Source organism: Anopheles cruzii, chromosome 2 (genome assembly GCF_943734635.1).
Source record: "Anopheles cruzii chromosome 2, idAnoCruzAS_RS32_06, whole genome shotgun sequence".
Lineage (NCBI taxonomy): Eukaryota > Metazoa > Arthropoda > Insecta > Diptera > Culicidae > Anopheles > Anopheles cruzii.
Genome location: NC_069144.1, coordinates 7,044,100 through 7,069,355, shown reverse-complemented (window position 1 = coordinate 7,069,355; position 25,256 = coordinate 7,044,100). Strand labels below are relative to the sequence as shown.

The following is a 25,256-nucleotide window of genomic DNA, read 5'->3' as shown; positions in this document are numbered from 1 at the left end:
CTGGCTGGCGGAAACCCCATTGGCCGACACATACAGTTTCGTTCAATCACACAGGCAAGTTAATCAGGAGTACAGGAATCAAAACCACAAAACGAAGAAACCGGAACCGTCTGATGGTCCGGAACCGAACCGAACTAACAAGCGCTGTTGGCAAGCTGATGTTGATGTTGATGAAACGTTACGTGTTGTGAGACGCATTTTTTAAACCAAAGCTGTGGGCAAAATTAGTTTGCTAACCAAGTAGCAAAAATCAGGAAACAAACGCAACAAAACACGCATTCGAATGGTGCTTAACTGTAGAAAGGAACTTTAGTTAATCGTTTTGGAGCAAACCAAAAACCTGCCAGGGTCCCTAACCGAATGATGCAACGCGAAGGAAAGTCTATTCTGTACAGAGCTACGCAATAGAGATATTCGTTTGGTGAGAGGGACACACTCGTTTGGTGAGAGGGGACACTCTAAATACGGTTCCCGTTCACTGTGTCTCTAACAACTGTTCCTTTTGTGGCTTGGTTTGCGTCCGTGTATTTGGTGTTCTTGATTACCCGGACAAGTGCTCAGAGTGCTGAAGGGGGAAAATACTAAAAGCCCAAAATTATGAAAGTGATATGTGGAGCGGACCGTTTCTGACCGAGACCCCCGAGACCGAGTTGAGTTTGATCGCCATAAAGCTGGCACAAAACCATATGTGTGTAGGTTTTTTGTAAGTTTATATACTTCCTCTGTGAACCGAACGAACTGTGAAACAATAATGCGAACTGTGAAGCGAAGCACTGTGCAATGGGATTAGGAATGTTGTCGGGACCCTCTCGGACGCAATGGTTTAAAACACGGGGCAAATCGAATCTAATTTGATACTGCCGGGGAGGGGACATCGGAATTTATGGTCAAGAGAGGCTATTAGGGCCATTGTAAGACATTTAAACAAAAAACGGTAGCTTAATGTAGGAGCGCAGAGCAGGTTCCGGGATAGGGTTGTGTACGGCGAATAGTAACGGAGCGCAAACGGGACGAGTAAAAGCCCAAACGCCGATGGTGAAGGGATGGTATGCAGAATAGATATTAAAATTGATGTGTATAGGTTTATAAATGAAAGCTCAAATATATAAACACATATTTTGAAATTACAAACCGAGCCCTGCGAGAGTTTTCCTTTATTCAGAGTTACGTTTTCTACCAACCAACCAACCAACTTGAAAGTAAAATTTAGGTGTCCAAAAGTTTGTCTGGTCACCCTAATGAAACTCCACTTTCCACCTTGGATTGACCGCCATTTTTAATCTCGTCGTCTCGTCTCTCTCTCGCCATGTGTATCTAGCTTTGTTTCGTCCTCTCTGGCCAACCCCTTGTGTTAAACAGGACACATTAGCCACAGGACATAAAAGGACCTTCTCGCCTTTGCTTTCGCCCCGTTTTTTGAAAGGATCTTTGCGCAGGACACGACGTGACGCCCAAAAAATGATTTGCGCCTGCGTGTGTGTGTGTTCGCAAATGTTCCCGCCCCTTTTTGTGTGCCGTGTTCGTGTGTGTGTGTAATGCTGTGTCGAGAGAGAGAGTTACAGTACGTGACAAAAGTATGTAAGACTTTAAAAAATGATTTCGAACAACGATAATCATGCTGATCAGTAGCTAAAGTGCTTTTTGCTTTTTATCATGAGCTTTTTTTTTGCTCTTATTAAATTAAATTTAAATGTGATTTTATTTAATTGTTTCTTTCGGTATTCGGTAATAGCGTCATTCTGTCCCGTTCGGCACTTGGTCAGTTTCGGTTCAGAAAGGTCAGGTTCAAAAGTGAGGTTTTTATGCCAAAGTTGAATATCAAATATTCAAACGGGAGTAAAAGGAAATTGTTTTTAGACGTCGAACAGAGAAGATCTTCCGCGCGTAAGGATCGTTGTGAACATTTTCACAGCATCCCCGCCAAGTGGTTCGGGTGTTTTGGTGGTGGTGGTCGAAACAAGAAATTAGGAATTAGCTGGGCAAGAAATCAAAATTCTAGTGAAAGAAAGATCTCGGTTCGTCGGTGTCCGTGGTTCACAATCTACGTGGTTCCTTCCGTGTGCAATCTGTGGCTGAAGTTAGTCGATTAAAATAATATCTTAGAATCTGCCCCGTGTTGCTGTGTCCCCGGATGTAGGGCATAAAATGTTCCCGAAATTGCGCACAAAGATCACGCAAACGATGCGCTGCTGTTGGTGTGCGAAATTGCTCGTTGATTCGCGATCGTGACTCATCACGCGTGGGCTGCCGAGTGTTCGTTTCCTGAAAATCGAGCGAATCGTAACGTGTGTGCGTGTTTTGCTGTTCAAACCGGAAGAAAGTGATAAACAAGTGTAATGTTCCATATCTACTTCGTAGTTAATGCGTGGCACAACCGAAATTAGGGATTAGAAACCATAAGTTAATTTAAATCATCGCCGCCGGCTCCCGTAGTGATCTCCATAGTCGCGTCAGAAAGCAAAAAAAATGTTGCAACATCCGTCGAGTGATTACTACGAGCTATCGGTCAGCGCCAAACAGACGCCCCCAACGTTCAGCCCGCAGGGTGGCAGTCTGATAGTGGGGGGCGGTGGTGGTGCCACCGGAGGATCGTTGGTGATCAACAGCGGCAACAGCACCAGCAACAACAACAACAACAGTAACAGTGTAAATAACAACAACGCGGTCGCCGGGGCCGCGGACGCCGATCTGGACCTGATCGCCGGCAGCGCCGGGAACATCAGTGCCGCGGATCGCGAATCGCTGCCCAGCTTCGGCTTCACCCAGGAGCAGGTGGCGTGTGTGTGTGAGGTGAGCCCGCGGAAACTAGGAAACCGAAAGCTGTGCCCAACTTTGATTGCGGATTTGGCGTCAACTTGTCACTTCATTTTGCCCGAGACTTGAAGGACCATTTCGTTCCATAAATCGCCTTTGTGGAACTGGGGCCATACACTTGGGACATAATGATCACAATATTAACCTTTAAACTCCCTGAATGGGTCCTTGGTGAGGAAGAACGGAAGAAAGGGCTCACATACGCCTTCCCAGGTTCTTGTCCTTTCTCTTCCCGGGTTCTGTCCTAGGTCCTTAGGTCCGGGATTATGGAATAATGGAGCTTACGACCCTGTAGCTGGGCTACCATTTATTGGAACAAGATTTCGCTCTTTATGCTCGTCGTCAACACGACGGAGTCAACAATGGTTCCGTATTTTGCTCCAAACATCTGCGGCTTATCACGATCGGCCGATCGTGGGATGGCGGGAAGCGGCGAAAAGGCGGAAGAGCTGTGTCCAAGGGTTTTGTGGAAGTCTTGGCCATCGTAGTGTAGAACCTAACATTGTTCAATTTATCGAGACGGCCAGAAAGAAGTGTCCCGACCAAGGACTCTCGGTTTCAAAGAACTTCTCCGTTTTTGTGGTCGCTTTGACAGCTTTGAAAACAACTGACAACAGATGCGTAAGGAAAATCTCGTTTAGGAAAAACGTTGAAAACCCGATTAGCGACCAATTGGAATGAAAATCTAACGAGAGACAACCCTTTCTCAATTGTGCAATTGCCATTTAGTTATAGAGTTGGGCTACCAAATCTCTGCCCGAAGGTGGTGACAGTTTCCGCCCGGTCTTCTCCTCCGATCACTGATCACTGATCCCCAACAAAGTTAGTCACAATCATTTGTCTGCTCCCCCATTTTCTTCGGATCGGCCACAGAACAGTCAATTACAACGCCGCAGCTCACATCATCGTTCAATGCGATGCAGGAGGATCGTTTATCACCACCACCGAGTGGCCGCAGCGAACGTGCATTTTCCTTTGCTTCTCTTGTTTGGCTACTCTTCATCACCATTTATCACCGAATTACGATCATACTAGCGTGTTCAATAAGTTTTGCGCCTCGATACCAGAGGGCGCTGGTAGGAGTCTAATTTTTTTTTGTTGGATTGGTACACTCTTCAAATGAACGTATGGAAAGTTTAATTTCAATCGGTCACTTACTTTTTTTTTTACAAGCCATTTAGTATCGACATGTCACAGAATATTTTACAGCTGTTATGACGTCATTATTTGATGAAAAACCCTTTCCGCGCAGGATTTTTTTTTGGTTCAAAAACAGATGGAAGTCGCCAGGGGCCAAATCTGGTGAATAGGGTGGATACTTCAACAATTCGAACTTTAATTCACGGATTTTTGCCATTTTCAAATTGCTCTTGTGACACGGTGCATTGCCCTGATGAAAGACGATGTTTTTCTTCTGCAAACCGAGTCTTTTTTCACGAATTTTCGCGTGCAGTTGCTCTAAAATGTTACAAAAATAATCAAAATTTATTGTTTTATCAATTCGCAAGTAATTCGCTAGCAAAATTCCATTCGCATCTCACAAAACTGATGCCAACATCTTTTTTGGCAATTTCTGGACGAACTCGTTTCGGAACCGAAGAAAAAGGATCAAACCACTTCTTAGACTCTTGTTTTGATTCAGGATCATGATGATAGACCTAAGTCTCATCCCTAGTGATGATTCAATGCACAAAATCCACTTTATCCAATCGAAAACGCTTTAAATGTTGTCAACAAAGATGCATTCGAATGCGTTTGTAGCAAATGCGGCACCCATGTTGCAAACAGCTTTCAGGAACCCAAAACTTCAATCAAAATATTGGTTATACTGCTCAATGAGTTGGCTAGGGATGGTACTTAATTTCTATCAGTGATTAGACGATTTTCGAAAACGATATCCTGTATTGTTTTACGATTTCCGATGTTGTGTCTGTTTTTTGACGTTTTTGACATGGATCGTCTTAAAGGCTACTACGACCGCATTTAAACTCAGAAACCCCTCTTTTAACCATCTAATTAAAGGTAAAGAGTCCTTATACACTTTCAACATTCGTTCATAATTTTCCTTTGCTTTTAAACCTTTCAAAAATAAAAATTCAATCATTGCACGATACTTGGTTTTTTCCATTGTGAAAAATACTGTGACATGTCGATACTAAATGGCTTGTAAAAAAAAAAGTAAGTGACCGATTGAAATGAAACTTTCCATACGTTCATTTGAAGAGTGTACCAATCCAATAAAAAAAAATTACACTCCTACCAGCGCCCTCTGGTATCGAGGCGCAAAACTTATTGAACACGCTAGTATGTTACGCCGGACCAGCTCGGAACGAACGAACGACCCAAACGGTGCGCACTACCGTCGAATGTACTTCTTGTATCGGTCGGGGGCCGCCCTATCTGCCGGGAAAGATCTCGCAGCGACTCCTTCGCCATCGGGAGCTTCCTGTGGCTGACCGATCGACCGACCGACCGACGAAGACCTGTTTCTCCGCCGCCCTCTCACCCACCAGCCAGTTAGCGGCCAGTAAATTGGTGTGACTTCACTGACCAGCACACGGGGCATCGAAACATTATCGGCTCGCATCTTCTCACCTGCCACCAGCAGCTCCGGCGGCCGGGAGTTCGGAGTCGGAGTTCCCGGCTCCCAGCGGGTACTATCGATAAATTTACGCGCTCCCCGGGGAATGTTTATCTTTCCACCGCCCGGACATTGGCCGGACACGAATGGTTCTCTGGGCATTTGTTTTCTGTCACCGTTTACGTTATTGTTTCGATCGCCCGGACCTGGATCCCGGGGACCTTGCGTTCTTCTTGGACTTGGAGCAGAAAGTAACCCCACCGGGAGAGGGACTGGAAAGGTGGCATAATTATCGTTTGCCTGATGTGTGTCGTGGGATGGTTCTGGATCTTCAGGTCATTCAATTTTGGGACATAATCTAGACACTCCTTCGCGTGGGCAAACAAGAGCGTGACTATTGGTTAAACTCATACGGTCCACCAACTAACAAAGAAGTCTGTTCAATCTGTGGAAGGGCCCCAAAAGCCATGATTCGTGCCCAAGACATCCTTCTGTCTTGTTTTAATCGGTTTAATTTTATCCTCTCATATCCATCAAAAGTCTAGCCATCGGCCTAAGCTTCGCCTTTCATCGGAGTGCCAGTGCGGCCTTTTTAGCTGCTCCGTTTAGTGTCTTAATGGTAACGAAAAAAAAAAATCGACACAACAATGATGGCGGAACGAAACCAACATACACGCACACACACAGCCCGGGGGACACATTACCTGCGCACACATGGATGGTACCGGCACGGTGGCCGGGAAAACGGTAATTCGATATCATTCGCCAGTTGGCCATCCCGGGGCCGGCAGCCAGCCAAGTAGGAACGACGACATTTGAGCCCTCTCCCGTCAACCTATACTGGTGGTGGCCACGCTGGGTCTGTGGTGGTTCCGAAACGTGATCGTACACACACACACAGGGGGATGTGCCACTAGACACAGACTCAGGCTGGTGAGGTTAACGGTTAGAAGCGTGTGTTAGAGTGGCAGTAAAAGGATTGCTTGGATTGGTAAGTTGGTATGCGGAAATCATACCGCCGAGCTCCTGGCGGTCGAAGGACTCGGCGCAAACCTCCAAAGTGTTTCCCCAAACACACACGCACGCATATGCTAGCACGGGGTCGCCAGAATGGCTTCCCCGTGTGCCCGGATGAATCTTGCCGCGGTCTCCCGCCCGTCTCCGTCTGTTTATTTTTTCTTTCCACCACGCAAAACCAACATTCAAACGAGGCACATTAAACGCACTCGACCGAACGAACGGGTTTTGTAGGTTTTCATTCACCGACATCGACTCGTCGGTTTGCCTGTCAGGAGTGATCTTTGTTCTGCCGCTTTGGATGAAACCCTATTTGGAAGGAGTTGAAAGGAGTTTGAGGAGAGGAGATTTTAGATTTTAGAGGATGTGTTGTTGCAGCTAATGGAGGCGAGAACCAGTGCAGAACTTTCGGGCTGCAGGTCACTTTCTGGCGGCGGAAGGGTTTGTTGATAGTGGCTCCTGGATTGGTAACGCTATGCTTAAATTGATATCGTTCATCAAACACTTGATTATACTTATTTTATTCCAATAAATTCCAATTCCAACTTAACACTGATGATCGCGAGGAGCGATCTAGTAACCAGCGTCTATGACTCATCAAAATGAGCCACTGTTTCTCTTCGAGTTTGTGATGTACGATGAGAAAGGTCCTACTGAAGGAGAGAAAGGCTTAGGATATAGTAATTTGTTGTTTTGCTAATCAAATTTATAATATGGCCCATTTTATGTCTAGCAGGGGTCTGTTTTTTATGTTCGATTACTTCTTTCATAGAACCTCCAGACGATCAGGTCATCTCCATTTTAAACCAAACACAGTCCACGATCCGTTTTATAATCACAGCCCTGTTGAGGGCGAATGAGCTTCAACATATTTTGTGCTGTGGATAAGCGAAATTAAAAAGTAACTATGTTGTCGCTTCCGACTGCTAAATCTTTCCAAAGTGGATCTTTTCTTCGTGGGCAGTCCTCGTTAGCAACGACGCAAAGACAAACTGATCCAAATTAGATTTTTACCAATTTCTCTTCGTCAACAGAGTTCACCAAGCTGATGGTCCACCAACAAATGGCCAAAACGGGACGAAATGTCACTGTGAAGCCAAAATTCTAGCAAAAATTCAAAGAAGTAGAAAAAAGGCATCCGCAACCTTTTAAGAGACCCGCAGCAGCAGTGCAGCAGTGTGGGCGCGCAATGTGTTAAACACGTGATTGTTTACCCTTTCGGGTAGCGGGGCCCAGGCATGTGGACTTCCTTTTTTTCAGGGCCAGAGATGTTTACGCTGCATTTAGAAGTGCTTTATAAACACTTTAACACTTTGGCCTCCCTCACTTCCGCTTCCCTTTTCTCGTGCCCATCTTCCTTCTCGCCTCTCGGTTTCGTCATTCGCCCGTAGTAATTGAGGGTTTCTGTCCTTAAACGCTCCATTTTGCTGTGTGCGAGCTGCATTTGGCAGTGCTGTGCTATTTTATGATCAAATGTCGCCGAAAGGGCGAGGTGAACCACAGATGCGGCCCGAAATACATATATGGTCCACGCGGACCTTCGAAGTGGAAAGAAATGATGTGGAACTCCAGAGCAAATAAGGCGAGAGACCCGCGGCAGGGAAAAGGAACGAGAACATAAGTGCGGCTTCGGCAGAGAGCACTCGAGAGAGGAGTTAAGTAGGCGAGCTGCACGAAATTGGCCTTTTCTGGTTGGGCCTCAAGCAGATCCTTCCGGCAAAAGTCGAGTTGGTTCGCCTTCCTGGGGATGGGTTTGCTGATTTTATTTAATGGAAATATGCGGAGGTTTTTTGCGTCCGATTCTCTATACTTTCAACGGGACTATAGCAAGCTCTCATGTAATATCTATCTCTGGCAGACATGTTTTACGGTTGTAGATGATTATGTAATGGCTTAGGCCTTAAATCTCACCATAATCACTAAAGAAAGATTCAACAAGTGTTGTTTGAACCCACGATGGCCTTTCCAGAAACACACCACCATCATGTTACTATTTTTAATTGGCCACTAAATATTTCATCTCCAACATTACGAAACAGTAATCGAAAAAAGATCTCAAGCGTGGGAGATTTTAGATACGAGCTGTAGTCCCTCTTAATTTCCGTCTCCTTGACCTGCGGCGACACAGGGCGAACAGGAGGAGGTGATCGGGCGGTGGCCATCAAATCTCAACTCAACTCAACTTCCGCTTCGATGTTAAATCGGTCAAAAATTGTCCAATCCACAGCACGCCACGTCAATCCGTCGTCGTCTGCCGATCGCACGCGCGACGATCATCGGTCGGGTGTGCATTTTTGCTACGTTGTAGCAATTTTTGTCTCACCAAAGACAGAAAACCCGAAACGGAACACGGCACAGTCCCACTAGCCGGCGGTGGCCGCACCACTGATTTATGATCTCATATCGTGTCCGTCGTCCGCGGTGACCACGACGACGACGGAATGGCATCCGAAAATAGATCATACAATTTAATGCATGTCAGTTTTCGTCTCCCATTCCGGGTTGTGGAGGGCTGGCCGGCCGGTGGGCAGCCGAGGCGCCTCGGGCCCGCTCCCGACTTTGCTATGTTGCGATATGTTGCTCACCTGTCGGTCCGGCCGTCGGTCGTTTCAAATCGTTGCTCGGACGGTTCGGGGCGGGCGGCAGGAGCATTATGATCATTTCACACATTAGACGCGGGATGACGAGGATAAATTTATGTGAGGCCACTTTCGCGATCAGGAGCGATGGAATTTTGTGTGCTCGTCAACCATCATTTAATAACTCGGACGATGTCAGAGCGAGTGTTGAATTTCAGCACAAGTGACATTCGGTTTCGAATACTAATTTGGACGCGGCCTCGTGCGTGGGGTGCAATAATAAGCTGCAAATAAGATGAACTACTACTTATAAGCTACTTACTTCATACAATTGTACGCTACACTTCGGTACAGGCGTCTATAAAAGTGAAACGTAATAAAAAAGTAAAGTATTATCTAATCGAAAATGTGTGAAGCCAGATCGACCATCACTGGCCAGCGAATGCCTCACATCAAATCGGAACCAAAAGGAAAAGAAGAAAAAGGTTACGATCACCAAACCAAAGAGTCAAACAAAACAAGGAAAATAAAAAATAAACATGAACATTTAAAAACATACGGGACAAAAGGAACAAAAGCGTTAAACCCCAGCACTCGGCACAGTTTTGAAAAGTGCAGTGCCGTTGGAAAAATATTTTCCCACCGAATTGGAAGTGATTGCCGGTGCGATATCCGACCCCGGTCTGGGGGGTGGGTGAAGGTGTCCCGTTCCGACCCCCTTTTGGGCCACCGGAACGGCTATGTTGTCAGCCCCGCAAATGCGTATGCGCGGTGGGGACACTCGGTAGTTCGGGGTGACTTCGTGGCGCCTCGACTGGTTAGTAGCTGTTGTCTGGCCCGTACGCAATCTTCTGTTAGAATTCCAGTTTAGCGGGGTTTTTTTAACTCTATGTGGGGTTTTAGTTGGAAGCCTTTAAATTGGGCGGAACAATGTCGAATGGGACATTAGGTAGTAATTCGTCCCCAAAATGTTGTATGAGAAAAAATCCCCAAAAAGATAGTAAGAAAAGTATTATTTTAGTTGTTAAGTATAAGGTGTTGATCATAATAATCAAAATTATTGGAAGAATGCAGAATGCATGGAATAATCGAAACAATGTCATTTTTAATATCTTGGAAAAAAGAAGAACGAATTAAAAAATATATAAAATTGAAACGAATAGACTAAATAATGAAAATAAATACAAATGACAATAAAATGATAATCCTTTCCCTTGCTTAGACATGATTGATTCTATAAACAAATCAAACATAAGAACGGATGCAAATGGATTTAATAAAGATCATAAAATAAGGGTTAACATTGACTGAAAGAAGCACAAAATTAAATAAATTTTCACAATACTGCAGAGGAAGAAACGAAAACCGAAGTCATAAAGCCATTCGAACTCATAAAGAAGGTCATCTATTTCGAACAGTACCGTTGCGATTAAATCAAACTGAACCATCCTTCACACAAAGTAGGAACACCCCCCACACACAGCACGTGTCTCTTTCGACGGCCCGTGTCGTAATCATATTAATTAGGAGCATCATTCGCGTCTATTCCCGCAAATGGCATGTTAAATGTCAAAAGCATGTTTTATCACTCTTTTTTCGCCAAGGCACACGCATTCCGCCCCGACGACGACGACGACGACGATACTTGCCTATTATTAGCCACCAGCCACTGGCCGCACTTTACAACATTGTAAGCGGCCTCTCCCGGCCGGCGACTCGGCGGTCCTGTCGGCCCGAATCAGTCATCGGCGTAATTGACGAAAATTGCTGCTGATCGCTCCCGCTGCCTGGCGCGGTGACATCGAATACCGGGCCGCTCCGGCCACTTCCGGCGTGTCACACGGTCGGTCGGTCGACTTATTTTTGAGTTCGGAAAACAATTCTTCCCCGGCCGTTCCCTCGGGAGGATGCTGCTGGCGGGTGAATTTTATTTGCTATTGGACCCGTGGGTATTCCGGCCTAGCGGGGTTTGGTCTCCCGGGAGTTGAACTGTCTCGTCTCGTTTGGGGCTCAATTTATGGACTTCCTGAAACAGCCTGTTCCGGAATGCGTGTCGAGTGGGAATTTTTAGTGGCAATTGGGTGAAGTGATTGGATGCCTTCGAGACCACAGCTTTTTATTTATCGGAAACGGTTCCTAGGACCGAGAGCCGGCTGCATTCTGCAGACTTTTGCCGTGCGCCTAGCTGACGACAGACAAGCAATAAACGTATTGATGTAGCAATTTGCTTCACGGCCAGCAATTTGCCCAAGTACCTCTGCGTCATCATCAGCATATGAAAAGTATGCGCCAACATACTCGTCGTCGTCGTCGTCGTCGTCCTCGTTTGGCAGCGCCACTCCGGTCTCGTCATCGTCACTGCGCGTTGCAACTAATAAACTTGTCATAACCGTTAACATATTACCGTCAGTTGGATTACGGCGGCGGCAGCGTGCGTTCGTTCGCCGGGCCCTAAGTCTGCCGGGGTATCTCCTCAGTCCTCGGGGAAACATGTGTATCTGATTTATTTCCATTTTATATGTCCCCGCGGCAGGGCGGCCGAAGATCTGGATCGCGAAGTATATAAACGGCGAGTATCGTTGCACCGTCTCGGTTCGGCTCGGCTCATCGTCCTCGTGGAGAATATGAGCTTACTTCCGACCACTTTTCGCGCTTAGGATTTCAATGGCTTTTCGGAATTCGTATCTCGGCCAAAGCATTTCTTGTGTCCAACTGGGCAACACCTACTTGTAGCGTAGGTCTAATCGAACAGCAAATATTGGGTTGAGAAAAAAGTAATCCATTATTTTTGCGTATACTTCAAAACTTTTTTAAGCTGCTTTCAATTGTCCGATTTGCGTCAAATATGCACCGTTTTGTTGGAAAAGTTGTTGCGTTATTTAAAGGTAGCGTCAGAATGCCTCTCTCGTAGAAGTCTCGTTCGTTATTGGCGAAAAAGTTCAGCAATCTTTTTCGGATCAATCGGACTATACGGTGGATGCATTAAAACTTCCCAACCAACCTGGCGAGACATTTCACTGTCCTAATGGAACAGAACATGTTTCCTCTTGGCCGTTTCTGGTCGGTCCTGGTCAATTGCTAGCTTCGAACGGTGCAGTTGTTGACAGTAGAGATCTGAATTTAGCTTTTGGCCATACGGAAGCAACTCATAATAAACGGTTCCTTTCAAGTCTCGCCATATACACCCAGTAGAACCTTCCTAGCCGTTATTCCTGGTTTGGCCACTGGTTGAGCTGCTTCACCACATTGTTTTCATACAGTATTGTCGCATGAATTCAATTTCTTATCTCCAGTACCGCTCCGTTTAAGAAATGGGTCATTTTTTTTCCATTTGGCCATAATTATACTGGCCTTATCGAAAAAAAACTGTAAAATGTTCCGATTTTTCTCTTTGTTGACTTCCATAGTCCACTGTAACTCAGAAACGAATGGAACAAACCAATGAAAGCATTTTTTGGAGTGCAAAGTATTATCTTTAAAACGAGCCTTCAAACTTGAAACTGTACGATCGATACTTCACGAGATATCGATCCCAAAATGTATCTACCGTGTGAATAATGGATTTCGTTTTAGCCAACCTAATATATTCAATTTAAATCTTTGTGTGAATCGTACTCCATAACTTCCATTGTCCTGCGTTGTGACTTTCACTAACCTATAGTTTACCTATTTCGCCCCGCTTTAGGTCCTCCAGCAGGCTGGCAACGTGGAGCGGTTAGGACGCTTTCTCTGGTCCCTGCCGCAGTGTGATAAACTTCAACTGCACGAGTCCGTGCTGAAGGCGAAGGCCGTGGTCGCCTTCCATCGCGGGAACTTCAAGGAGCTGTACCGGCTGCTGGAGCACCACCAGTACTCGCCACACAACCACGCCAAGCTACAGAACCTGTGGCTCAAAGGTAGGTTTCTGGACAATTCTTTGGCCAGTAAAATCGTAACTAATCTTCCACAACTGTCCCCGTTCTGCTGCCGATCGTTAGTATCCCATTAGTTGACTCTAGTGTGTAGCGAACAGGTTCGGTTCTTTGAAGCGCCCATCGCCGCTTGGCCGCTGCCTCTAGCAGTCTAAAGATAGAGTGTGTCCGTGTGCCACCCAACGGGGCCGGGGCCACCTACCAGTATGACTCCCGGGCCTCCGGGTTGACTTGCTCGGTGCGGCGAGCTGCCAAGGAGTTTAAGTGAAAACATATGCCACCGCGAGACCACAGGGCGGTGGCCACCGGCTCCGGGTTAACGGACGCACACCCACGGAAGATCCAATTACCGTGACGGAGGGGGGGAACCGAGGGCGTCGTCTTCGACGGCAACGCGGTAGCTACTTTGATGTTTGCACACCGATGAAGGCGGCTTCTGCTCCGTGGCAACCATGGCAACCCGATGGCCTGGATGGTTCGATCAGTGAAAGGGCGCCTCTTGGAGGTGGAACACATGTTCCACACATCGCCTACTTAGAAATGGAGTTTAAAGCCAAAAAGTGAACTCATTGCCCGGCCACAAATGGATTAGGGTGCAAAATTTCGATATATTCATAATTTTATCTGTCGCTCTCCCTCGGGTATTGAAGCCCTTCCGTGGATTGCACACGGAAGCCCTAGAAATGCAATGTCTGACTCGCAGGAAGTCCTGTTATGCGAAGGTGCGCTCCAGTTGGCAATAAGGGTTGCCCACGATGTCTGGACCACGTTGCCTCCCAGTGCAATCTTAATGGTCATGATAGCCCCGGGGGGCTACCGTACCGAATCGGACCACTTGTGTGACCGCAGTAGTGAAAGTCACGGGAAACCGGAACTGGCGGGAGATACGTGGACACGCAGACAATCAACGTTTGGACAACGCGTTCGCTCGGTCCGCCCCATTTAGCGCAGTCAATCAACGCAAGGTCCGAGTATGAAACTTTGATTGACACTTAATATATTCTGATCGATCAGCTCTCGACGACGGCGACAACGACGGTTCTGGCGGTTCGCCCTCCCCTCGTTAGGGAGGAGTTTTTGGGACCGCGATAGACGTTTCAGAAATTATCTGTTTCTACCACACGAACGCGAGCGCAAGTCCGGTGTCCGCGTCCAAGTCCGTTCCAAGAAGAGCAGAAATAGGAGATCCGCCCGGGGACGCCGGCTCGGGGTCCGCCAGTGGTTTCCCGCTGACTTCCCGCGTGGCTGTTTTGTGGTCAGTGGTTGTTGGTCGGGCCCGAGAGCCGAGGTCCAAGCCCTGCCTGCGTGTGAGCCTGCGAGAGAAATATTCAAATATTTTATTCGTCCCAGCGCGGCCGGCCTTTTTTGCCGGGGCTTTCTGGTTTGGAGCGTTTTGAAGCCCCCGGAAACCTGTTTCCGAGGTCGGTCACTTGGTCTCCTTTGGGCGATAGAAAACAAATAAAGAAAATTTTCAACATAACACAACATAAAGAAAGAACACACAGTAGAGAGCTGTCGGAGAGCGTCTCCGCGTGCCGTTAAAGCCAACCAGAAGCGTCGAGGAACCACAGTGAGAGAGCGAGAGATCGAAAGATGATCGTCGTCCAGCACCGAGCGATCCGTGAGGACGCTGCGTGGACGACGTCGACGACGTTGACCGCACGGAGTGAGAAGCAATTATATTTATTTGTCTATAAAAATTATGGACCTTTAAGCATTTTATTTCATTTCGATCGAGCGGCCGGGGCACGCCACGCCAGGAATAACTTGACACCTTCGCGCGCTGGGTGGGTTGTGCCCACCGACTCCACCGTGGGAGATCCTTCGCGCGGCCCCCCGCTCGGTGCTCGTATTGCGGAAGGTCGGCCGGTTTCGGGTGGACCCGGTCCGAGCCAGCTGATGAGCCGACGGACACCGCCCCGGTCCGCGACGTTTGTCCTCTCGGGTGGGCCAACATGTCACCGTGGAGCGTAGCGTGTGCGTCGCAAAGGGTGATCGTGCGATCGGAGCGCACTGATAACGCCCGGAACGCCCGGAACGCGCGCGCCAGTAACTGATCCCCGGGCGCTCTCGTGCGCCTATCCTGGGGGACCGCGAAGGGCTATCAGATCTTCGATACGGTTCCTAAAGTGATGGCGAGCGACAGAGAGAGAGCGTGGTCTGTGAAATCCTTCAAGTCCTAAGGAGGAGCGAAGGAGAAGACCTGACGCCTCGCCCGGCCGGATATCAGGTTCCACTTTTTTATTGCTCCCAAGACGCTGAGGCAATCGTAAAACGTGACACGGCCAGAAGCCTGCAGAGCGATAACTTCTTGGCTAGCTTTTTCGTGTTGTCGTTTGTTTGGTCGTCTTCTTCTCGTGGATCCCCAACGATACGCACGATCCGATTAAGTTAAAGTCCGTTAACTAGAAGAATTGTTGCAATGTGGAGAACCGAACGGGTTGATAATTGCCAATCTTTGAGGTTATTCGACTGTTTGGAGACTGAAAAAGTTGTTAGAAAACCATCAATTCTGTAGGAATTTGTGATCAAAACTGGTTCGGCGATAAGTGACTCCCAAACAGCCCGCTTATCAACAAGTGATCTCGTGTGATCGCCACGGCCAGACCCAGAGTTCTGAAGAAACAAACCCACCGATGAAATCCAATCGTTAATTACTTATATGTGTTTCTGATGGCACCTTTATGTCTTCCTGGGTCCTTCGGACGAGCCTGCCTGCATTCCGATTGCACGACGTGACGGCCACCGAACGAAGGCACCAGGCCCGTCGCGGAAGGAGAAGACCACAACCACAACACGGACAGCCGGCCGGCCAAACGATATCCCCAATTTGTTATTCAAATTTGAGCCCCTTCGCGTATTTGTCGTTCGCGCTCGCGGTCGATCGATTTGTTCTCACCAATAAATCAACCAATTTTCGCTTCGCCCTCACGCGGGCCCCGGACGACATCCTCCCACTGGCGGGACGGGACGAGGATGGGGACCTTCGTCGGGGCTTAATCACATTTCACACGTCTTCGGAGAGGCAGAGTGTGACGCGGTGAGGATGCGCAGGCTGGCGACCAGGCTTTTTACGGGCTTCATATTTTTTGGCGAACCCACCTCCGATTGTGTGGTGTTTGGATGTTTGAAATATTGTAAAATTTTACGATGGCTACCAGCGCGGACCAGAAAGTTAGTTCTCCTTATCGCGGCGTTCGTCGCGATGGCGTTACGCTAATTTATGGTGCTTTCTTTTCCCGCCCCCGGGCCCGAGCGAAGAATCGAGAAAGAATTAGAAAACACCGTGGATAATATGCAAAACTCATGTTTAGTTTTGAATAATTGAGATTTAAGACATGTTTGACTTGACCATCGCTCTGTGGGTAAACCATATAAATGGTCATTTCAACATCGAATGCGATGAGCTTTAGATTTAATTAATTACGTTTCAACTGAAACGGAATACAGGGGTGTCCCAGGGAGAACGATCAAAATAGATTTAATGAATAACTTCAACAACAACTAATCGATTTTAAAAAGTTGATTGTTTATATTAATCCGTTTTGCGTATTTTTATTCCCTGTCAACTTATAGATTGTCAACTAGTTAATGGCCTCCTGTATATTGCTATGGCTACCATTATTTCTGTCCATTTTGTTCGCTATTTGATTGTAGATTTTATCGATGAATAATACACGCAAATGAATTGAAATTTATTAACAATAGGTCAGTTGAAAACTAACGAAGTATTAACCCAAAAATTAAGAGAAGAAAATTAATATTATGTGGCGAGTATATACAATGATAAGAGCACACCTCAATAAGATACAGGATACCTTTTGAAGAGATGGTTCAATTAACGTATTATTAATTAAATCTCCATTTTTAAATGGCGCCCAATTACCGTCCGTTATCCTGCAAAATATCTGATTAAACTCTCTGCTCAATTACAGCACACTACGTGGAAGCGGAAAAGCTCCGCGGTCGGCCACTGGGAGCGGTCGGGAAGTACCGGGTGAGGCGCAAATTCCCTCTGCCGCGCACCATCTGGGACGGAGAGGAGACGAGCTACTGTTTTAAGGTACGTTACATGTTTGGTAACCTTTTAATATTAGGAACCTGTTCGAAAAACTCCAAAAGGGCTCCGTAATTTAATCTCATCGAGGACCTGCAACCGAAAGGCTTTCGTGATCCCAAATCCCATGATCAAGGTTGGCGTCGTATTGATTTGAATACTTTTTTTCCGATTTCATTTCTTGTTTTCAACGTCACAAAAAACAAACGCAGGAAAAATCGAGATCGGTCCTGCGCGATTGGTACACCCATAATCCGTATCCGTCGCCGAGGGAAAAACGGGAGCTGGCCGAAGCGACCGGATTAACGACGACGCAGGTAAGTTGGCAGGTCCTCCCCGCAGGACCTCACTCACTTTGGCAGGATCACTTTCTTTCGTATCCCTTTCGGTTCTCCGGTTCTGTGATTCCCTTTTGCTCCCGACCCTACCCGTCGGATGGTTCTTGGTCTGCCCATTTTCGGCCCGCTCGGAAGCCATTCCAAAGTCCCGACGCCGGTGCCGGAGGACCTCTGGTCTAGGGCGGGTTGATAGGAAATTCGATAGTTACGGTTCGCTGATAAGACTGTTGTTGTCTGCATTTTCCGCCACCTGTGTGTGTGTGTGTGCGCCAGAATGCCTGATATTGGATTTTGATTCCGAAACTCCGGGGCCCAGTCATTCCTTGCCGGTCCCGTTTGCCGACGGACCGTGGCGTTGTGGGAGAAATTGGATCGGATTATTATTATTATTACCATTAATAATATTCTTTCGAACGAAACGGACCAGAGCCACACTTCTATGTTGTCTGGGTTGTTTTTTCCTGCCGGGGCTGGGTCCTCAATTCCCGATCCGCAACAAAGGTATCACTTACACCGCGCCGATGGCTCACTTTGTCTGTTGTTTTTTTGCGGGATCGAAACAGAAGGAATCGGTGGCCCCGGGGAGGATTAACTGGCGTCAGGATGAAGGAATTATGCTGGCCCGACCATCTTCCGGCTGTCCGGCGGCGGCCGACGATGGTTATCGTGGTAATGCAATAAGGACCCCGGGATGGCCCGAGGTGGGTCATCCCGGTGGGCGCGATCGATGGCTATGATAGGTGGCTATGTGCTGAGCCCCGGGGTTGACTGGAGTTCCAACGATGTAATGTAATCCCCTAAGGTGGGACACGAATCTAAGCCCTGGGCCTTATTTTCGGGGTGGACTTTCGGGAATGCCAGTTGGTCGATGTTTTTGGTGATGGAATTTTACGATCACTGCCTAGAGGAACTGTAACGTTGAACTGAACTCAAGAACTCTTTAAATGTATCCCTATTAATAACTTCATTACAAAGAAAACCTTAAGGAGTGCACGAATAGAAGTCACTTGATTCCCATGAACTAACAAGAGGTGTGATTGTTTGGGCCACAATGCGAACAAAACGAATTTCTCAAGACAATCAACCACCATCGGACCATCCACGCCCAAATTAACCCTCGTTAGCACCGATCTCCGTACATTGAAACAATTAGTTCACAATTCACACCAACGTCTTCATTCCGAAGGCGATTTATGATCCTTCGTCACACAGTTTATATTTATTTCCTATTTATTCGCTATTGTTCCGTCCCATTTGCAGGTTTCGAATTGGTTCAAGAACCGACGGCAGCGGGACCGGGCAGCTGAGCACAAGGAGTAAGTAGTCCGCCTTTTAGCCCTTAGCCAGTCCAACACGCTTCTAGGAAAGTGTTTCCCATTTCTCGTATTGTTCCCCGTGGGTCTTTGAAAATTTGTAGCACAGTTATGATGAGGACATAACGAGCGATTCCTTTTCTGACTGTCCTTTTTTCCATGCCCTTCTTCTTCCGACGAAGGGAGTCCGTTTTGAAGCGGAAGCAGGGACTTCATTAATGCCGTTGCTCGTTTCGGTTCTTGTGGAATCTGGTAGCCCATCGTGATTGTTTCTCATAAAAAAAAACGGGATGAAAAGACTGTCGATCGACGGCAATGATCTGTGGTGCGCAGAGAAGGGCCTTCGGGCGCCGTTTGATGGACACTTTCGGCCCGAGTCTGAACGAGAGTCTTTTACAGCCGAATGTAACATAATTTGTACAGAACACAAGCCACGAATCAGTGTAATGGACAGCTAATCCATACTGATCGTAAATTTAATTCGGAATCAATTCTTAACTAGCCCATTCCGATTGACGTTTCGAGGGATCGAAATGAAGTAGGCGAAAATGGCGCCAAACTGTCACATTGGATTTTTATTAAATTGGAATACAATGTAATAAGTGTGCTACATTGTTTTCCGGAAACGGAAATGGCGGCCACGCACGGAGTCACGGCCAGAGTTCGTCCTTCGGGTGGTGCCCTCACGAAATGTTGGAGGGCCACAACAAAACTAGGGGGAGCCCTCTCGGAGCTGTGGCCACCGGGCATCAAACCGACCGGGGAACACCTTCTCGGGCCAGTCCCTGACAGCTGGATGCCACCCTCTCCGGGGTACGGGAAGATAAATAAAATGTAAATAAAAGTATCCAATTTCAGCCACAATATGGATTTTCCGTCACCCTCGCCCAAAAGACCGCCATCATCATCGTCATCCGGTTCGTCATCGCCGGCGTTGTCGTCACTGTTGCCCGTTCGGCACAACGTTTTTCCGATCGAAGGAATTGATCGTCCCCTCTCTCTGTCTCCCCGTTTCACTCGAAGAGAGAGTTCTTCTTAAACATTCATCGTTCGCTTGTGTTTTTCTCCATTAATTCACGACATTGATGAGGGGATCGCTGGTGACGTTTTCCGGGCAACGTATCGGACACCAAGATGATCGATGTCTGGCCGGCGGGTTCAATCCTCGAATGGCTACTGTTAAAGCTTGATTTAAAAAATCCCAAACACTGCAACGGTGTAAATTGAAAGTGCGTCAAAGGGACTGACAAACTTGGGGATGTTGTCTGGACAAAATGTTTCGATTTGTTTTTCCATAAACACTCGAAGGAATCAAAGCCAAACGACGCAACCGGAAAGTGTTGGTAATTTATTAACCCGCTTGTGTGGTCGAACCGTTTCGATATTTATTTATGCTTCACTAGAAACCTGCTACATAAACAGCGTTATTATTTATTTATACGTTCTCCAATCAACCGTCGTTGGGAGATGGTTGAGGCGTGAATCGGAGAAGCCCGTTCGCCAAGAAGAAAACATATTTATACTTACGCGTACTTAATTGTTAATCACCGAAACGACTCCGATTCTCCTTAAAACAATACCAACTGGGGGCAGCAACTATTATGCTTTCACCGTGAAGGTGTCGCCCGGGTGTCGGGTTGGCGCACGTGCTCCCCGTTCGCGGAACATAAAAAGGAAGGCCGAGCATCATAACATGGCGGAAACATAAGCCAACGATTTCCAGAGAAAGTCCGGGCTCCATCGTTTGTTGTGGTTTTTCCACGCCCGCTGGGCATTAGGAACTCGGGCCGAGGATTCTGGGAAATTGACGCTTATTGACAAACACACACGCACGCACACACACACTGGCTCGGTGGGAGGCGCGCTGGTTCCGGTGAATGTAACGCGAATCCCTTGGCCTCCTTCTCGGCGCGACGCGGGTTGGAATGTTTGGAATGTGCCACACGGGGTTTGCTGAATGTTTTGCCTGCTGCTCACTGCTCTAATGATGCTCGCTGATCGAGAGCATAATGTGTGGTTTATGCGTCCCTTGAAGGATCACGCTCATTAGGGCTTCAGATTTGGGCGGGATTCCGGTGCGAACGAATTTTGGGCCTCCGGGTCCTTTTTGGGGCTTGGGGGCCGAAAAGCCAACCACCATATTATGTACACCATCCAACCACCCAACCTTTCGTTACCACCCACACACCGCCCACATGAAGGTTCCCCTCGCTCGGCTCGGCCCGGGAAAGGACAGCGAAAAGAGCATAACAGCACACGCCGCGTTGGCGCAAACAAAAAGGTTCGAGAGCTGTGTGGCGCGAAACCTGATCCTCGACATGGCCGGCGGTGGATGGATGATGGTTTCTGGCCCCGGTCCCGGGACGCCTTTTTCCCATTTTTCCATGTTGTGGGGCCCCCTCGTGTTTGCTTCGTTTTCTTCCGCTCGGACCACCCCATATACGATACGCGCCGCCCGTTAATGGGGTGGTTTAATTGTGTTTTATATTCGTGTCCCGTCGGCAGGCCACACACCAACACCAACGCCCGAAGGTTGTGGCCGCAATCTCTCTCTTTCTCTCGCTTGGAGCGGCGAAAAGAACAGCACACCAGGCTGTTCGATAAGTTTTGTGTTCCGATAAGAAAAACACAATTTTATTGTTTGAAATTCAGTATAGTCTCCCCGAACATCAATCACTTGTTCCAACGAGATTCCAATTTATGAATTCCATCTCTGAGTGATAATCTGAAAGGGCTTTAAAATACGACCTCGTCATTTGATGAGAAACGTTTCCACGAATGATTTTTGAAGGTCTGGAAACAGATGGAAGTCGCTAGTCGCTGTCAAAATGCTCTTGTGACACGGTGCATTGTTCTGATGAAAAAATAGTTTTTTCTTCTGCAAAGCGGGACTCTTTTTATAATAATATTAAGAGTTTGTTGTTGCACCAGTTTGCAAGTAATCAACGAAAAAAATCCTTTCCCATCCAAAAAACTGATGCCAACACCTTATTGGGCGATTTTTGGACACAATCTCGTTTCAGGGCTGAAGAAGCAGGTTCTCACCACTCCTTAGGCTCTTGTTTTGATTAAGGATCATGGTGATTGACACAAGTGTCATCCATAGTGATGATTCGATGCACAAAATACACTTTATCCTTTCGAACACACTCTAAATGTTGCCGAGAAAGTTGCATTCGAATGTGTCCCAATGCCTAATGAGATGCCTAGGGCTTTTACTAAATCTCTTTCAGTCACTGGACGATTTTCCTATGCGATACTCTGTATTTTTCCTGCGCTTCCAGGTGTTGCTACTGTTTTTTGGAAGTCCTTGACATGAATCGTCTTCAAGGCTTGTATGACCACGTTTAAATTTACAAACCCCCTTTTTAATTTACTAATTCAAGTCGAAGAGTTCTTATACACTCGTTATAAATTCGTTCATAAATTTCCTTTGCTTTTCAACCTTCAAAAATAACCAACATAACAGAAAAAAGGGTAGCAGAAGCGCCCTCCGTTATTTTAGCAAAACTTATTGCACAACCCAGCAGTGGTTTACGTCAGTATGGTGTTCCGCGGTGAGTTGCCATAGTAACTCTCCGCCGCTACCGCCGCCGTCGACGTCGGCCGCGGGTACACTCGCTCGGGTCTCGGAAATTAATGGCGTATCGGATAACATGCCGGAGGTACAGTCGCACGGGTCGCCGATTGGACCGTTGATGGGAACCGGGATAGGAAAGGGCGGAAAGGAAGCCCCGCAGGACACGCTGATGTGGGTATGTGTGGCGGGGAAGCGAGACAACATACGAGTTGCGTGGACGAGAAGAAACGTTTCGCAAGAGTGAGCGGGATGATATTTTTAGCGACGACGACGACAAATAAAAGCGGAAACCGCCTACCATTGTGTGTGCGTGTGCGTGTGTGTGGAGTTGCATGTGCATGTGCATCGCGGGCCGCTTGTTGAAGGATGATAATCAACGTTGACATTTATGATGGCCTTGACACACGATGGCTTGGAGAGTTTGGGCCCTGGAGTTATGGGCGCCCCGGGTTTCGGGTGGGACGATTTTATTTGCATAATGGGTGAGAATTAAACGCACAAAACGGCTAAACTGTAATGAGTCGCTGGAAGGCCCGCGCTCTGGAGTGATTAATTTGTTTACAGTGAAGCTTCTTCGACCGAGGATAATGACGCTCTTTCGTGTCACACGCATCGGAAGCATATTTGGGTTCGTAAATTAAGCAAATCCACAGGCAGTTGATTGGGCATCATAATCGTTAGGCGACGTGTTAGCTTTAAAAATGTTAAGGAAATGCTGTTGATGCTGTTGCTATTTTGGTAAGCAATTTTAGCCTTTCGTCTTTCCAATAAGCCTTTACTTGAGAAGGTCGCGAATGAGATCTTTTACCGGCGGCACTTTTGCTTCATTCATTTCAATCCGGGTTTCAGAAAACATATCAAGAATTGAAAATAACCGCCTTTATTCGCAGCTAAAGTGCTGGTTTCACTTCTATAGAGCCTTGCACTTCCTTGTTCTCACCACCACACGGACGGGCAATTATTTTCGGCTATTGTTTATGGTGCTTCTGTCACGCTTTAGATTCTTTATTATGATGGTGGTACTTTCTAGGAACTGCGTCCGCCGACTGGTAGACAATTTATTAGTCCACTAATGAGTCAAGCGAAGCCAAGAGCCAAGTATCCTCAGCATCGGGACAGTTTGCTTTTCCCGCATGTGTGTGTGTGTGCGTGCAGGAACACCAGTTGGCGCCACGCAAGGCCGACAACTCCAATTGTTTCGCGTACGGTTTTCACAATGGTGTGGTAGAAGTCCTAAAGGCACGCTCGTCGACGGCCGGAATGTGGACATAATTAATTCGGCAAGCGTGAACTTTAAATTGCCAGCGTGCCGACGTTGTGGTGGGGCCAATTAATTACAACTAACCGCTCATGTTGGGGCCGCGACCGGCCCGGCACACGGGTCACGGGTTGTTGTGGCCGACGGTGCACTATTTATTTACACTAGCCACACACTCTGCAGCCGATGGGTGCGGCGCTGATCTTCCCAGGATCTGTCTCGGCGGGCACGTTGGGTGTTTTCTTTATCATTTCGCTCATTAGCTCGCGAACGGGCCCGATAACATAAAACATAAGTTTGCGGTGTCGTAACCGGCGCGTATCTCCGCTCCGGTTGTTTACTGTTTGTGACGCGGAGTTTACAAATCAACCATTATTTATCTGCCGTCCAGCCGGCTGCCCGGCTGGCCAGTGGTAACAAATTTGCGTTCGGTATCCGTTGAAGATCCGTTCCAATTTAATTTATATTTCGCTGTCTTCTGTTGGGAAATCAAGCGTCAATCGGTGGTGTTTTATGGGAACAGCTCCTTCGCCAACCAGAACATTCATTTAGTGACGACGGACGATGGATTGCCCTTTTTCCATTAATTTTCCTCCTTCACACACTCAAAATTCGTAACATCAATCAGTCGGCGTCGACCAGAACTCAAAGGATCGAATCGATCACGGTGGCAAGTGGTAGGAAACGTTTACACGCGATTCGCGATCGATTGCGCCACGCAAAGTGAAAAGCATTTTTCACGGTCCTTTCTCCCGTCGTCGGAAAATAGCGGAATTAGGAAGCGATTTGTAAATTGCATTCGAATTAATTCGCCTCACCATTTTCCCCGTTTCTCGTTGCAGCACCGGCGAATCGGATAAGCAGCACCTGGACTCGTCGAGTGACTCGGACATGGACGGGCCCAGTCTGGCATCGCTGGCCGCCGGAAACGGTTCGGGCGGTGGTGGTGGCTCCCTTCACGGCACGTCCGGTGGCGGCGTGCTGCATTTGGGGAGTAGCGGCGGAACCCTAACCTCAACCGGAGCGGGATCTCAGACGGCGCCGCTCGGCCACGGTCTTGGCGGTGGGGGAATCCCGGGACTCGGGCCGACGGGCGGAGCGGGTGGTGGGTCACTCGATCCTCACAACGCACACCATGCGTCGCAACACCATGCGCATCAAAATGCCGGCCAAACGACGGCCCAGACTGGTCCCGGAAGTGGCGGCGGCGGCGGCGGAGGATCGGGAGCTCAACAGCATTCGCACGCACAACAGCACCACAATAACCACCACCACCAGCACCATCATCCCCACCACCACCCGCACCACTCGCAGCACCAGGCGCAGCACCCCGCGCACCCGCAATCCCACCACCACCAGCCGCAGCCGCTCGGGACGCGGAACGGCAATCTGATGAACATTGCGCCGTCGGGAGGCAACAAGTCGGCGGCCGCCATCGGCCAGCTGTCGGCCGCGGCCGCGTACTCGCACTTCCACAACGTGATGGGCTCGATGCCGCTCTACGACATTGGCGACTATCAGCATTTATGATTTTAAGTGATCTTCCTGTCCACTCGGAGAAGGACGCAGCATGGCGGGCATTGGCACAAACGAAAGCGAGAGAGAGAGAGAGCGAGGGAAAGGATGGCGTATTAGCAAAAACACAAAAGCAACAAGTATCGGCAATTATTCAAAACACGATTTTATTAGTTTAAAATGTTACAGCGGATTTCGTAACCCAATTACGACGACTGTCCTTGGCCCTCGGCGTGGAAGGCGTGAAAGTATTCTTTTTTGTCACCTCTGTGTAATCAATTTACGAATAGAAT

At 47.8% G+C, this 25,256-nt stretch overlaps 1 protein-coding gene across 1 annotated transcript; it reads left to right on the top strand.

The window, feature by feature from the left end:
* The first annotated feature begins 1,928 nt into the window (after positions 1-1,928).
* LOC128267439 (protein sine oculis) lies at positions 1,929-25,256 on the top strand. The gene is made up of 6 exons (XM_053004271.1): positions 1,929-2,790; positions 12,677-12,887; positions 16,838-16,965; positions 17,172-17,276; positions 18,558-18,613; positions 24,291-25,256. Exons 1-6 carry the CDS (start codon positions 2,467-2,469, stop codon positions 24,976-24,978), a joined length of 1,512 nt encoding a protein of 503 aa, XP_052860231.1. The 5' UTR covers positions 1,929-2,466; the 3' UTR covers positions 24,979-25,256.